Source organism: Sceloporus occidentalis, unplaced genomic scaffold (genome assembly GCF_023333645.1).
Source record: "Sceloporus occidentalis isolate IW3139 unplaced genomic scaffold, rSceOcc1.0.p SCAF_384, whole genome shotgun sequence".
In the NCBI taxonomy this organism is placed as follows: domain Eukaryota; kingdom Metazoa; phylum Chordata; class Lepidosauria; order Squamata; family Phrynosomatidae; genus Sceloporus; species Sceloporus occidentalis.
The window spans coordinates 268,694-284,663 of NW_028317364.1; the positions used below are offsets into that span (position 1 = coordinate 268,694).

At 44.7% G+C, this 15,970-nt stretch overlaps 1 protein-coding gene across 1 annotated transcript; it reads left to right on the forward strand.

Moving 5' to 3' along the window:
* The first annotated feature begins 7,351 nt into the window (after positions 1–7,351).
* LOC149273339 (sodium-dependent phosphate transport protein 2C-like) lies at positions 7,352–12,678 on the forward strand. The gene is made up of 12 exons (XM_089506430.1): positions 7,352–7,442; positions 7,533–7,637; positions 7,908–8,036; positions 8,365–8,508; positions 8,874–8,985; positions 9,401–9,596; positions 9,791–9,874; positions 10,003–10,120; positions 10,240–10,407; positions 11,007–11,123; positions 11,678–11,802; positions 12,169–12,678. The coding sequence occupies exons 1-12, from the start codon at positions 7,352–7,354 to the stop codon at positions 12,676–12,678; spliced, it is 1,899 nt and encodes a 632-aa protein (XP_089362556.1).
* The last annotated feature ends 3,292 nt before the right edge of the window (positions 12,679–15,970 follow it).

Sequence of the window (15,970 nt, forward strand, 5' to 3'; positions counted from 1 at the left end):
GGACCTCATCCTCCAACCAAAGCCTACTCCAGACCGGACCTCATCCTCCAACCAAAGCCTACTCCAGACCGGACCTCATCCTCCAACCAAAGCCTACTCCAGACCGGACCTCATCCTCCAACCAAAGCCTACTCCAGACCGGACCTCATCCTCCAACCAAAGCCTACTCCAGACCGGACCTCATCCTCCAACCAAAGCCTACTCCAGACCGGACCTCATCCTCCAACCAAAGCCTACTCCAGACCGGACCTCATCCTCCAACCAAAGCCTACTCCAGACCGGACCTCATCCTCCAACCAAAGCCTACTCCAGACCGGACCTCATCCTCCAACCAAAGCCTACTCCAGACCGGACCTCATCCTCCAACCAAAGCCTACTCCAGACCGGAAAGGAAAACCAACCAGCAGGTAGCGTTCTATTTAGGGAACAATAATTCCCGTGATTCTTGTGTCACAATAGCTGGGCATTGGCCTGTTAGACTGTATTATATGTCGTTTACAGAACCAATTCCAGATTGTATCACCTGGGACAAATGAAGTATTCACCGGGTCCAGATGGTGATAGGTTCCCATTTCTTTGTTTTTGTGGGTGGTTACGAGGAGTGGCACCGAGATTCTGGCATGCATTGCCCTGATGGGTCTATATTGGCCACTATTTAGGGCGCAGAAGACATTATCGGTGTATATAGCAATAGTATTATATCTGTAATATATGTTATTCATAATCTTTTCAGATCGGCTCATGTGAAGACTCGTATCGGGTTGGATCAGATCCTTTATGGTATTCAGCCATCTCTGAGCAAAGTCTGGAAGGTGGAGAGACGTGCAGGAATTCCGTAACTCACGATCCATGTTTGTTATTTACGAATAACACAGAAGTTCTCCCACGGAATGCTTAATCCAGAGAAAAAGTCCCGTGTCTGGACCGTTCGGTGCGGCCCCGGGCTGCACGCTGCTCACCGCCCGTCTGTCTTATAACTCAGATAAAACTCCTTCGGATCGATACTCATTGACTTTTACTGATGTTTGAAGACACTTTACAGCAGTCATAGCGGCATTAATGGTGATAAGTCCTACGCCGGCTACCATTTGTGTTTCAGTGAATACGGTGAAACGAGGTCGCTAATAACGCCTGTTCTGTCATCGTCCTCAGTGAGATATAAAATCATATTCATAGATACGGTGCTCTCTATCAGGTATCTGTCTTACAAACGGATATCTCTTTATTAGTCCCAGACAGAATATTATCGCAGTCTGTGAAGCCTTTCATTACAGAATAGGGTGTCTTACAACAGTCAGACGTTCCTTCATTACAGGAAGGTCTAATCTCCTCAGTGGTCTCTTTTTCATGTGGTTCCTTCCCAACGTGGCCTAACAGAAGTACAGCAATGGTGCCTAGCGGCGATAATAGCAGTGAGTCTAGGGTTAGTGGAGCCTGGGTGAGAACATGCTCTAACACCCACCCACTCTAACACCAAACACTAACACACTCACTCACTCTAACACCAAACACTAACACACACTCACTCACTCTAACACCAAACACTAACACACTCACTCACTCTAACACCAAACACTAACACACTCACTCACTCTAACACCAAACACTAACACACACTCACTCACTCTAACACCAAACACTAACACACTCACTCACTCTAACACCAAACACTAACACACTCACTCACTCTAACACCAAACACTAACACACACTCACTCACTCTAACACCAAACACTAACACACTCACTCCAACACCAAACACTAACACACTTACTCCAACACCAAACACTAACACACTCACTCCAACACCAAACACTAACACACTCACTCCAACACCAAACACTAACACACTTACTCAACACCAAACACCCAGTCTAACACCAAACACTAACACACTCACTCACGCTAACACCAAACACTAACACATTCACTCTAACACCAAACACTAACACACACTCACTCACTCTAACACCAAACACTAACACACTCACTCACTCTAACACCAAACACTAACACACACTCACTCACTCACTCTAACACCAAACACTAACACACACTCACTCACTCTAACACCAAACACTAACACACTCACTCCAACACCAAACACTAACACACTCACTCACGCTAACACCAAACACTAACACATTCACTCACTCACTCTAACACCAAACACTAACACACTCACTCACTCACTCTAACACCAAACACTAACACACACTCACTCCAACACCAAACACTAACACATTCACTCTAACACCAAACGCTAACTCATTCACTCTAACACCAAACACTAACACACTCACTCCAACACCAAACACTAACACACTCACTCCAACACCAAACACTAACACATTCACTCCAACAGCAAACACTAACACACTCACTCCAACACCAAACACTAACACACTCACTCCAACACCAAACACCCACCCAGTCTAACACCAAACACTAACACACTCACTCACGCTAACACCAAACACTAACACATTCACTCCAACACCAAACACTAACACACACTCACTCCAACACCAAACACTAACACATTCACTCTAACACCAAACACTAACTCATTCACTCCAACAGCAAACACTAACACACTCACTCCAACACCAAACACTAACACACTCACTCCAACACCAAACACCCACCCAGTCTAACACCAAACACTAACACACTCACTCACGCTAACACCAAACACTAACACATTCACTCCAACAGCAAACACTAACACCCTATGCATACATACACACTCTTTCCCGCTCTTCCCTTCTCACCATACACCATACACTGATACACACACACACACACACACACACTAGCAGCATATACTAACACACACACATGCTAACACCCATACACATACTAACACCATACATTTACACATACAGATCCAGTTGCACATACATAAACTCCTTAAAACTCTCTTAACCACCTCCCTTTCACTTTTTCTATCATTAGTGCAGCTCACCCACCTCTCGCTCACTCCCCTTACCTACCTACCTTCCCCCGGAGCCTTTAACTTTATTACATGACCCCTCTAGGCGATGACACGTTAAATAAGTGACATCTTGCTTTAAATGAGTTCCCAAAACTTTTACAGAAGCCATTCGACTGAAATCGAGCAGCAGCCAGAGTTGTTTTTCTTCCCTGTATTTGATATCCGCACCTAATAACGGAGTAAACGCCTTAATAGCTGTCAATATTTTTCACGCAATAAATAAATCAGACAAAGTGCAGGGTCCCGGAATCTCGTGATTTCTACAATTAGAGGATAATTAGATTTTCTTACGTGGTGTAAATTATGTTATTAACAGTTATCAAAAAATGCAAATGATGTTAATCTCGTCTTTTTAAGGCTGTTCCATCACGGAAAGGAGAGCTCGTTTCCCCGACATAAGCAGACTTCACAGGACGCTGTATAAATAATGATATCTGCTTCATTTGCTGGAGGCATGGAGATGCTTTTATCAAAGGTATGTACTAGAGCGAATTTAGGACAAAGGATACTACGTACCCAGTAACAAGCGCAAACTAGTCAAACAGAACGGAGTACAAAGTATCCAACCGACGTTCTTATCACTCCTCTGTTTAACGTGTCTTGTCAGGTAGGTGGTATATATATATATATATATATATATATATATATATATATATATATACATATATATATACACAGTGTATATATATATCTCTCACATTAGCAATTTTTTTTCCGCGAGGTGCTCAGCCTTGGACTCCGTGCTATCTCTGCCCTGTCGGTAAGCGGCAGATGAAGGCGGTGTTGTTTAAGTTATGTATTAAATAACTTCCCTCGCTTCATACGTGCTGCAGACGTATCTATCATGCTGATCAGTTATCTTATTTCATCCTGGAACTTCCAGTTGCTGATCAACATACTTTTATCTGATCCACAGTGTTTGTCAGCTATGTGTTTGTCTGAGGTTTGTGTTTGCCTGCCCTGACCTCTGGCCAGTAAGTCATTATAATGTGATCCATTCTGTTGCCTGCCCTGACCTCTGGCCAGTAAGTCATTATAATGTGATCCATTCTGCTGCCTGCCCTGACCTCTGGCCAGTAAGTCATTACAATGTAATCCATTCTGTTGCCTGCCCTGACCTCTGGCCAGTAAGTCATTACAATGTGATCCATTCTGCTGCCTGCCCTGACTTTTGGCTAGGACATCGTTACAATTCATTGTATTCTGATAGTGTGCTGCCGGCCTTGACCTTCTCTCTCTTCAAATACTACCAATCCTGTCTTGAAGGCTGCTTATTCATTATGAAAATACTCCGGCCAGCCCTGACATCAGCCTCTGGATCCTTAGTCCTAGAATTCTGATGAGTTTCGGAATTGTGCTTCTTTGTCCATCAGTATCATCATTTGGTTGGGACAAAAGATTCTTCAAAGATTAATACTTTAAACTCCCAAAATATGTTTCCAGCTGTGATATAGCAGGGAGAAAAGCACCCATCGAGAGGCTCAAATATCATGAAATCAGAGGAGAATTTAAAGGAGTCGGCTCTAGACTGTGTGACCCCGAGAATCTGCCCATTAACCCCCGAGACTGTGTTAAAAGGCGCAACTCTATAAATTCAGGGCGCAACTCACCTCCCTGCAAGATCCGTGCAAGTAGATAAAAGTAGCCATTACCCTGACGGTTACAATGACGGTAACAAGGGGGCGCGGAGGAGAACGTAGCAGGAGCCGAGCTTCACAAACAGCAGGACTGTCATCCCGATGACAAATTCTGCTTTTCATCATGAGAAAATTATACAACAAAACTGTTTTTTCCCCTTAATCCTCATACAACATTAACGCTGACAATGTGATATAAATTTATACGTATCTCCAGGGGAGATTTCTGCTCATTCTCAACTGTGAAAATATTCTTTAATGGGTTTGGTACTTAACAGATATTCATGGTGTGGGGTATAATTTTCGGATGGATAAAGCCGTTTCTCCTCCATAACAGCCCACAGCAAATCTGGTAATAATAATAATGCGCTGCGTATAATTCATCGTCTCTCGCCACTCCCCGCAGCCGTTTCACGGGGCGCAGTTAAGGCGATGTGACCATTTTTTATATTTTTTTACCTTTGGAAGTCAAATTGTCTTTTTTTCTGGCTCTTTATCATAATTCTGCTTAATGCGGTGTTGATGAGAAATATTGCATTTAAACGCCTGCCCTGTGGGTTGTTGTTCTTAACTATTTGTGTGCCGCAGGGGAGAAAAGCCACCCTTTCTTCCCAGAAACGCATGTGAACAACATATTCCCTATTCCACAGAATCGGTCGGGACTTAGTTCTAAGGGTTAGTCTACAGAGTTATCTTTATGGCCATGCGCAGATTATCCGCAGGGCACCCTAAACCGCTCCATATGGACCCTGCCTATAAGGGGGTCCCAGCACTGGCTGCGTACCCATTTTGCATTTAAAGGGTGTCTGGATATTGGTCATTTCAGCAGCACCCCCAACATTCTTACTCCAATATACCAAATAAATGTGATTTACACTTTCCAGCATCTGTCCGCCGGCAGATCGGCCCCATCCGGCCCCCGTTTCTCCTGCTGTAACGACTCAAACCTTAATCAGTCGTTGGCCTCGTCTTAGATTCAGGAGCTGTACGTCTATCCGGCGCATGTTTAAATCCCCTTAGACTAGTCAGTACCCTGCTGGGGCATGCGATCAGCTAGCATTTTGATTTTTTGGGTCAGTTTGTGATATTTCATCTCATTCCACAATATCTCTGGATTTCATATAACAGATCCCTCTGTTCATTCTGTGCGATTCCAACACAACCATAAACAAAGATTTTCTCAAGAGAAAACCTATAGAACTCCATCATGTACTGGGTTAAAAGGACTGGACGTCTTTAGATTATTCGGGTAAACATTAATTGCAGAATAGTAACCGTGGAGAGGAGATAATGTGCAATGAGAGCACAAAACTTTGACCTTTTCCTTAGGGTTTATATAGAGCCTCCGCTCCCGGCTGCTCCTTGCACTCGGGCCGGTGGCTGAATTCTGCTCTAACAGGTACGTCAATCATTTGTAAAGCTTTCTGTGACCCGGCGCGTTCCTCGCACATCCCCGGCGCGTTCCTCGCACATCCCCGGCGCGTTCCTCGCACATCCCCGGCTTAACAGGACAAACATTTGTTTGAGTAAATCCCGTCTACACTTTCCCGGCATTTGTTTATGAAGAGCAAATATGAAATACTTAGGCAATGATAACTGAACAACCATTATGTGATATATATATATATATATACACACACACTGTATATATATATCATTCACAAAGCATGACAAACGGGATGTGTAGAGCGTGTATGGAGATTATGCCAGACATAGGATTTAGGGGAGATTTGCGAAGAGGAGGAACGTCAGAGATTGGATATTCTAGATGAAACGATCAGAATCAGGTGGCCGGACCGGTCAGTCCATCCTTTTCTCTGATTCCATAACACATTTACTGGATTTTGACCAATATATATATATATATATCTTATACCCCTACCAGTTATGCTGGAATGCAGTGCCACATATTAACAACCCCCTGTTACAAAAAGATTAGTTTAAGGGAAAGAGGATGATCCGATACAAAATGAAACCAATGATGCTGTCCGGAGGAGCTTACAGTTTGATGACAGAACGATAGAGACATAAATCCATCTGCAGCGACGCAAACCTCCGTCTGTTCGGACTTTGGATGATATTTTTAAAGGTCTATTCTAGTGCTAAATGTGCAGGAACATTTCACTGGTTTCCATGGTGACTGCTTCATATTTAGCACTAAGAATTGTCCTGCCTCAGCCACAGTTTATTTTCAGCCGTGTAAAACTTGTTGTTCGTGGGTGTATTTCGACCAATATTAGTGCCTATACGGAGTATACGGACTGTATACGGACTGCATACGGACTGCGTCCGGACTAACTTATCGCTGTACGGAGTAAAGACCATCAAATGTAAACTTTACAGCCTGATTAGAAATGTTCCACTTACTGAGAACTTTTGAGAGCGGACAAACGCTAATACAGTCACAGAAGAGTCATTAGTCTGATCGGGGGGTTACCGCATGCCCCCTTTCTCGCACAGCTTACACTCTAAACCAGACGTAAAGGGTCTCCCATCCACACGCCCCTACTTCCGACGTGATTCACTGACACAGAAGAAAACTAAAATAAATATACATTATTGGATATATTCTGGGAAAACGTAAATTCTAATTCCAGCCTCTGCTTCGGAGGTGTTTTAGGGCCATTTTATTTGTTGAACCCATTTTAATGCGACTGTGTCTCCATCCTCAGAGTAATTCCAGCAAAGTCAAAGATCTAAGGTCAGCACCGCCAATATGCCATTCACCACCAACAACCCCCAGCCACCGCTCTCCAAGATCTCCCTGGACGTGGACGAAACCTCTGTAAAGGTGCCCCCGGAACATGGTAAGGTCATGGGACACACGGAGATCTGTACTACCTGGGGAGAGGTTGGTGCGGTGTCCTGGTCTTTAATGCAAAGCTTTTGATCCATAGATTCACTCTCTATGGTCTCCATCAGTCCCCCCATCATCGAGGCCGCAGAAGACTTTGATCCATGGGCTCTACCAGAACTTCAGGCTTCGGGTCCATCTTGGAAAGGTACTTAGTGAACGCGTTATACCCTCATAAAGCTTCCGTATGCCCGTGCTGATTAACAGATCTTGAAGCTTGTTCTAAGATTAATACCAATTCTAATCCTAACAAAGATACCCCACTTCACAAACAGCATCAACTTACCCCATATGTGTTTCTCTATATAGTTAGCGGGATAAATACAATGCATTAAGAAACACACTTCCAAATGTATTTGTTCCTTTTGGAGCCGGGATACCAATCTAGAAAGAAAAAGTAACTGAGCTCTTTCTCCAGAACTGACCACGAAGCAGAGGACATTGCGTGTGCTGAAGGGCATAGTGAAGGGTTGTCTCCTGGTTGGGTTCCTCTACATCTTCATCTGCTCCCTGGATGTTCTGAGTTCGGCGTTCCAGCTCGTGGGAAGTACGTCGCTCCTGATTATTTCTTGGACCTTTTATTTATCCAAAACAGTCCTATGAGTCAGGAATTAAGGAAGGTCCCGCTCATAAGAGCTCAGTCTGAATAGACAACGAGTGGTTCCCTGGGTCCGGATACATTATTACTTAATGGTAGCTGAGGAACAATAGAACCGTTGTTAGTCTTATCCTCTTCAGAGCAGATTTGATCCATTTCACAATCTCTATCGCAATCACTTACTTTTATCTAATTGCTATCCTTCCTCTCTCCTTCTATACCAACACCTTCTTTTCTTTTCTCTGTCCGGGTTGGTTAACCCTCTTTTCCCACGCAGGTAAACTAACGGAAAACATCTTCAGTGACAATGAGGTCCTCTCCAACCCCATCGCTGGGCTGGTGATCGGCGTTCTGGTCACAGTCCTGGTGCAGAGTTCCAGTACGTCGTCCTCCATCATAGTCAGCATGGTGTCTTCTGGAAGTAAGTCAAACCATGAAGTGGAGCTATGGCAGGCCTGGGGTGTAAATAAACATGAACGCGAACGGAGACTGACACCGTAATGGGAGCTCTAGCCAATATTTTAAGAGTAATAACCATCTCAACGTACCCTGATAGCTACTGACCAAAGAAAGACATATCTACACGAGGTGACCAAATAACCTAGAGTGGAACAGAAGATCCAACCAAAGCTCATGGGCTTTAGTCTACATTTATGGCATTAGTGGCTAAACGGAAACAGTTTCAGGTCCAACAGCCAATAACTTGGTAGAAATGGAAGCAGTTGGGTATTCTTACATATATGAGGCATGAAATAACACCTGTACTAACTCTGTGTTCTGTCCTAGTACTGGATGTCAAATCTTCGATCCCAATCGTAATGGGGGTAAACGTCGGGACATCGGTCACCAGCACCTTGGTATCCTTGGCCCAATCTGGAGATCGCAATGAGTTTCGAAGGTACGCTTAAATGACCTGTGATCCACTGCTTTCTGTGATCAGGTTTTCTTTCCTCTGGGTTCTCCGCACGAAGGTCTATTACAAATAAACTTGCGGCCATAAATCATTCAAGGTGGGCCAGAGAATGCAGCTTTAAGTAAAGCTACGCAGTAAATTACCAGGATGAGTGACTGGTCTTCAATGGTAACTCAAGGAGGACTTTGTTCCCTGCGTTATCTGCCTTGCAAAAAAAGGAAAGAGAAATGATATTCCAAATAAATCATGTGTTATTGTGTAATTATTAATGATATCACTACCTTGTGATACAGTGTTTTATTAAAAAGGAATGACTTCAGAGAGATTTATCAGATGGCAGCGGAATCCATGTTTAAGGGCGCCATGCTCAGATGTAACCGTCTGATTTTCACGGTCACAGGGCTTTTGGTGGATCGGCCGTGCATGGTATGTTCAACTGGATGACCGTCCTTGTTCTGCTTCCCATCGAGATTGGAACTGGATATTTGTACCACGTTTCCAAAGCCATCATCAACAGCTTTAACATCTACGCCGGAGGAGATGCCCCGGACATCCTAAAAGTCATCACACGTCCTTTCACCGACCTCATCATCCAGGTCGGTTGGGGTCTCAGGTCTTGTAGGGGCAGAGCAGCTCCAGGCCAGGTCATTCTTTCGAGGTCAAGAGGGCTACATATAAGCCCTTCCTAATGTAAAAGGAAACATTGTTTGAAAGGGATAGCATATTTTTGTTTTTGGTATTATGTGTCTTTCTTTTTAATCATTTACATGTTCCTGTTGATACCCCACAGGTGGACAGCAAACTGTTGGCTTCAAGTGTTCTCGATGCCCCGGAGAGTGTGATTAAAAGGTGGTGCATTACCAATAAAACTTCAGTAAGTATCGGCCTATCCCAATTGTAACAAGAAATAAATGTCTGCTGTTCATGTCGTCTTTGTGTTCCGTTTAATTTAATAAATCTATTTACCGAGGATAAGTGATTAACATATTTGGGTCATTGCAGGTCCTCCAAAATGTCTCTGTCACCAACATGACTGACTGCTACCAAGTTGAATGCTTTATGACAGAAAATGGGACATTTACAGAGAAGAACGTGACTTTGACGGAAAACATCAAGAAATGTAAGTGGCCCCCAGGGTAATACACATGGCTGTGGAAGATTAAAGGGCTTAGTGGTAAGATGACACTTCGTTATTGGGTTATATGGACGTTGATGTATTTGCTCTGTTTCTCCAAACAGGTACTCATATTTTTGTGGATGTTCATCTCAACGACGTGGCCGTGGGATTTATCCTCCTGATTGCCTCCCTGCTTGTCCTCTGCACATGTCTCATCCTCATTGTCAAACTGCTCAATTCAGTCCTGAAGGGGCAGATAGCTACCATCATTAGGAAGATCATAAATTCTGGTAAGGAGTCAGGAACGTGGGGTGTTTCTCGTGCCATTCAGAGGGTTATTCAAGAGATAAATAGCTCTGTGGTTCGCTTCCACCCTTTCTTTAATCTCTCTCTGATCAGTACTGAGGTACGGCAGTATGTCTCTCTGCTCAGTACTGGCATAATGCGGCATCGCCCTCTGCTCAGTACTGGCATAATGCGGCATCACCCACTGCTCAGTACTGGCATAATGCGGCATCACCCACTGCTCAGTACTGGCATAATGCGGCCTCACCCACTGCTCAGTACTGGCATAATGCAGCATCACCCACTGCTCAGTACTGGCATAATGCGGCATCACCCACTGCTCCGTACGGGCATAATGCGGCCTCACCCACTGCTCAGTACTGGCATAATGCAGCATCACCCACTGCTCAGTACTGGCATAATGCGGCATCACCCACTGCTCCGTACGGGCATAATGCGGCCTCACCCACTGCTCAGTACTGGCATAAAGCTGTAACAGTCAGGAGACGGGTAGCACTCTCGGTTCCACGTGGACACGATACAGATGACTCTTTCTCTGCTTTTTTATGACACTGATAACGCTCTCCAATTTGTCCTCTTACAGATTTCCCGTTTCCGTTCACCTGGCTCAGTGGTTATTTGGCCATCACCGTAGGGGCTGTAATGACGTTTGTGGTGCAGAGTAGTTCCGTCTTCACTGCCGCTATCGTTCCCTTAATGGGTAAGTAGATTTTTGACCTCAGGGCAGAAGCCAGGCCGGGGCCCTGTGCAGTGTATAAATACATGCACTACTGAAAATTCCCGTTGTTTCACCCTTAAAATTAGGTTTCATGGGGGAAGACAGTAAGCCTGGTGCGCAGCGGGCATGGGGAAAACAAAGTCCTTCACGTCTGCTGCACAAACTAACTACAAAAAACACATATATTAAAATTAAGATCCCAAATCAGTCTGTGTTTCAGAGCACTTGGCACAGGGGTGACGTGGTGTATGTGGCATGTGAGATGCTGCTGATCCGGGTAATTGCTCTGGAGATCATTAATCGACCGGTTAATCATAGTCAATTGTCATCACGAGTCTAACGAGACTCCGACTCATACAGAGGACACTGTGCTGGACAAAAGAATGGCAAACGCACAGGCCATGTGATGGAAAACATACCAGTTAGGTTCACCCTCCTTTACCCCGTGCCGCCCATTCTGCTTTAAACGGCGTCTTTGCATTTGTATGTTAATAAAACCCGGAGCTGTTAATAGCGTCCACGTTGTTACATCGCAGGTGTCGGAGTTATCAGTATGGAGCGGGCTTACCCTCTCTTCCTCGGATCCAATATCGGAACCACTACCACAGCTGTACTCGCGGCCCTTGCCAGCCCTGCCGAACAACTCAGCAACTCTGTGCAGGTAATCAACAGCTCTGTACCCGGGAAGGTGACCCATTTCCAGAGAGTCCACTGGGCCTTCTCACCACAAATGACTTCTAGGCTTCTTCTTATGGGAAGGGTATTTAAACGTAATAATACCCCCCGGGGTGCCAATTCTTTAATCAGAGACAAATTATTCTTACGGTCCACAAATAGTACCCCGCGTGGTAGTTTTATCTCCATGATATATAGACGCCTCTGTGCCGAGATATGGATGCGCTCCCTCTGCTGGTGAAGGGCTTGGGACAGGGCCCGCGTCCAGTAATACGCTTTTAAAGTCAGGAACAGATGGGCCCTTTGTGTCTCACCACATCGCTTTTACCCTCTTCTGCTTTCTCCTGTGTAGGTGGCGTTCATCCATTTGTTCTTCAACCTCAGCGGCTTGCTCATGTGGTATGTCGTGCCGTACCTGCGTATACCCATCCACGTGGCGATGAAATTTGGAGATATCACTGCCAAGTACCGCTGGTTTGCCGTCATGTACCTCCTTCTCAGTTTCCTTATCTTACCCTTAGCTGTCTTTGGTCTCTCCATGGCTGGCTGGATTGTCCTGGCTGCAGTTGGAGGCCCCATTGTCCTTCTCATCATAGTGGCTATAATAATAAATATACTCCAGAAGAAGCGTCCTTCTTGGTTACCACCGGTATTGAAAAACTGGAACTTCCTGCCCAAGTGGATGCACTCTTTGGCCCCCTTGGACAGGTTAATCACCTCGGCCTGTGGCTGCTGCTGCAAGAAGTGCACCAAAAAGCAAATAGAAGAAGACAAACCAAGGGACCTTCTGCCCGTGGACATAATGACCACTGAAAAGCACTGCTACGATAATCCTGAGTTTGTTCAATCCCAGGAGCTATGAGGGTGGCACCGGCTGCCCACATGGACCTTCTTTACCCCCCACCCGCTACCTATTTAAGTTAAAAGAAACATTTTTATATTTTGTTAATAATTAACCTTTTTTATAAGTATGAGAATAGCAAAGAGGTGCTCCTGGACCTGAGTCGGCTCTGTTAACGGGTGAAACCCCCGAGGAACTCTGAACTCAGTCCTCTCTGTATCGTGCGGATTAGATGGGTGGACAGCCTTTGGCTGGTGTAGATCTGTGGGGGTCTTAAAACCATAGATGGAGCCAAAGTGTGTCTCCCCCGATACGGAGCAAGGTTCCAGCACATGGGTGATAACATAACAGTGTAACCCGTGATAGATGGCCCAGAATTGGTCTCCAAGCCTTAGTACAGATTTGGTGAACAGACATAGGGCAAGGGCCACAAAAATACCCCCCCCCCATACTCCCTTCGTCCCGTTTAACATTGGCTCAGGACATTGTATGTAGACCTGGGATCTATCATCACATGAGACCATTTTATGAGTGGAATTAAAAGCCACAGATAATATCCAGGGTAGATAGAAAGAGTGAATCCCATAGCAGATAAGAACCATTTGACCCATGAAGTCCTCTCGATCCAAAAAAAGTCAGTCTGACGCTGACCAATGGCTTTTTAACACTTGCATCACATGATTTTACATCATGTATCCCACCAAACCTGACTCAGGGGGGTCTTATCTCTCCATTCACCAACCATGAGGTTGGCCACATTTTTGTCAAGCATATAAATGCGGCCGGCTAACTTGCGATCAGTCCCACTCCCGCATCAATATCAGCGGCCCCCGGCCCTAATGACATTTGTAGCATTAAAACCTCTGAAGACAGAAATCACTGTCGTTATATCATTTGGAGTGTAGCCCCAGTGATACAATTTAACGAGAACGGGAATTCAAAATGGCCGCCCTCAGCCATTCCCCATCTCTGATTGGATATTTATAGGGGAAGAGTTCCGCCTCAGAGGCTCCGACACACATTATATGGAACGCTCCCTCCCCAAGTCATTAAAAGTCATGGAGCTCTACGCTAAGCAGCGTCCCCCATGGCTACCAAACCCCAACTTACATCAGCAAATAGCAGCAGGGGAGGAATAACGCTGTTTGTTTCAGGGAACGTGACACTCACTTGTTTTCAGGATTAATTGCCAATAATGTGATATTGAAACACCTTATCATGTCTTCTGTACTATTATCTCTGCATCGAATGCACACGGCACATCACTATATTAAAACTATTTAAAACAAAGGATTGTGGGATCTCATTTACAACCAGAAACCGCACACTTTGTATTCATCGGGACTTCTTTAAGCCGCGTCATCGCTTTGGGTCCTGAGTGGATACTCGGGACAATCGTTTTATCATAAGATGACCTCCTGTCCCTCCGTGACATCACCTAATGTGAGCAGGGGCAATAAATTAGATTATTATTATGATTAGTATTATTATTATTACATAAATACATTGCAAGCGAGATACTGTTACAACTATTATTGTAATTATATTTGGGTGAAATGTTAGTGATTACACTACATTTAAAGCGGAGATTCCACCAATTAGCCGACAGCTGCATATCAGCCATTTGTATGATTCTCACTCTATTATCTGATCCCCGATCTACTAAACCCCCGACTCCTTATCATACTGCCTGTGGGGAACTATAGAATGCCTCAGTCTTAATCATCCAGCTAGACTCTAAATAATAAAATAATAAAAAGTCTATGGAGGGACGGAGTCATTAGCATCGCCATAAAGCATCAGCTCAGTGTGGTGTTTAGGCCGGGAAAGTCACCCAAAATATCACATGACTGACAGCAACGGCAGCTCCAGGTCTGCAGATAAAGGGAGTTTATTGGGGCAAAATGAGATAAAACTATCAACTATCACCGACCAACATTACTGTATACAGCGCTGGGGGTTATATTACTGTATACAGCGCTGGGGGGTTATATTACTGTATACAGCGCTGGGGGTTATTACTGTATACAGCGCTGGGGGGTTATATTACTGTATACAGCGCTGGGGGTTATATTACTGTATACAGCGCTGGGGGTTATATTACTGTATACAGCGCTGGGGGTTATATTACTGTATACAGCGCTGGGGGTTATATTACTGTATACAGCGCTGGGGGTTATATTACTGTATACAGCGCTGGGGGGTTATATTACTGTATACAGCGCTGGGTGGTTATATTACTGTATACAGCGCTGGGGGTTATATTACTGTATACAGCGCTGGGGGTTATATTACTGTATACAGCGCTGGGGGTTATATTACTGTATACAGCGCTGGGGGGTTATATTACTGTATACAGCGCTGGGTGGTTATATTACTGTATACAGCGCTGGGGGTTATATTACTGTATACAGCGCTGGGGGTTATATTACTGTATACAGCGCTGGGGGGTTATATTACTGTATACAGCGCTGGGGGTTATATTACTGTATACAGCGCTGGGGGTTATATTACTGTATACAGCGCTGGGGGGTTATATTACTGTATACAGCGCTGGGGGTTATTACTGTATACAGCGCTGGGGGGTTATATTACTGTATACAGCGCTGGGGGTTATATTACTGTATACAGCGCTGGGGGTTATATTACTGTATACAGCGCTGGGGGTTATATTACTGTATACAGCGCTGGGGGTTATATTACTGTATACAGCGCTGGGGGGTTATATTACTGTATACAGCGCTGGGGGGTTATATTACTGTATACAGCGCTGGGGGTTATATTACTGTATACAGCGCTGGGGGGTTATATTACTGTATACAGCGCTGGGGGTTATTACTGTATACAGCGCTGGGGGGTTATATTACTGTATACAGCGCTGGGGGTTATATTACTGTATACAGCGCTGGGGGTTATATTACTGTATACAGCGCTGGGGGTTATATTACTGTATACAGCGCTGGGGGTTATATTACTGTATACAGCGCTGGGGGTTATATTACTGTATACAGCGCTGGGTGGTTATATTACTGTATACAGCGCTGGGGGTTATATTACTGTATACAGCGCTGGGGGTTATATTACTGTATACAGCGCTGGGGGTTATATTACTGTATACAGCGCTGGGGGGTTATTATTACTTTAAATAATTTGGCTGCGTGGTTGTGTTGTCAGAAATGTTTAATAAAACAATTAATGACTCATTTATTAACTCCAGTCTTGTGACAGAACCTCTGCCCGGCAGAGCTGGGATTTCAGTAATAAAGGGAGCTCGTTGCGCTGCGATTATCTGTGACGATAACTTCGACCTGCA

Bases quoted from the DNA above. Each gene is read 5' to 3' on its own strand.
- LOC149273339 (XM_089506430.1), top strand. From the start codon at position 7,352: ATGCCATTCACCACCAACAACCCCCAGCCACCGCTCTCCAAGATCTCC. The intron at 8,037-8,364 runs GTACGTCGCTCC...TTTCCCACGCAG, and splicing joins GGCGTTCCAGCTCGTGGGAA to GTAAACTAACGGAAAACATC. The intron at 9,875-10,002 runs GTAAGTATCGGC...GGGTCATTGCAG, and splicing joins GCATTACCAATAAAACTTCA to GTCCTCCAAAATGTCTCTGT.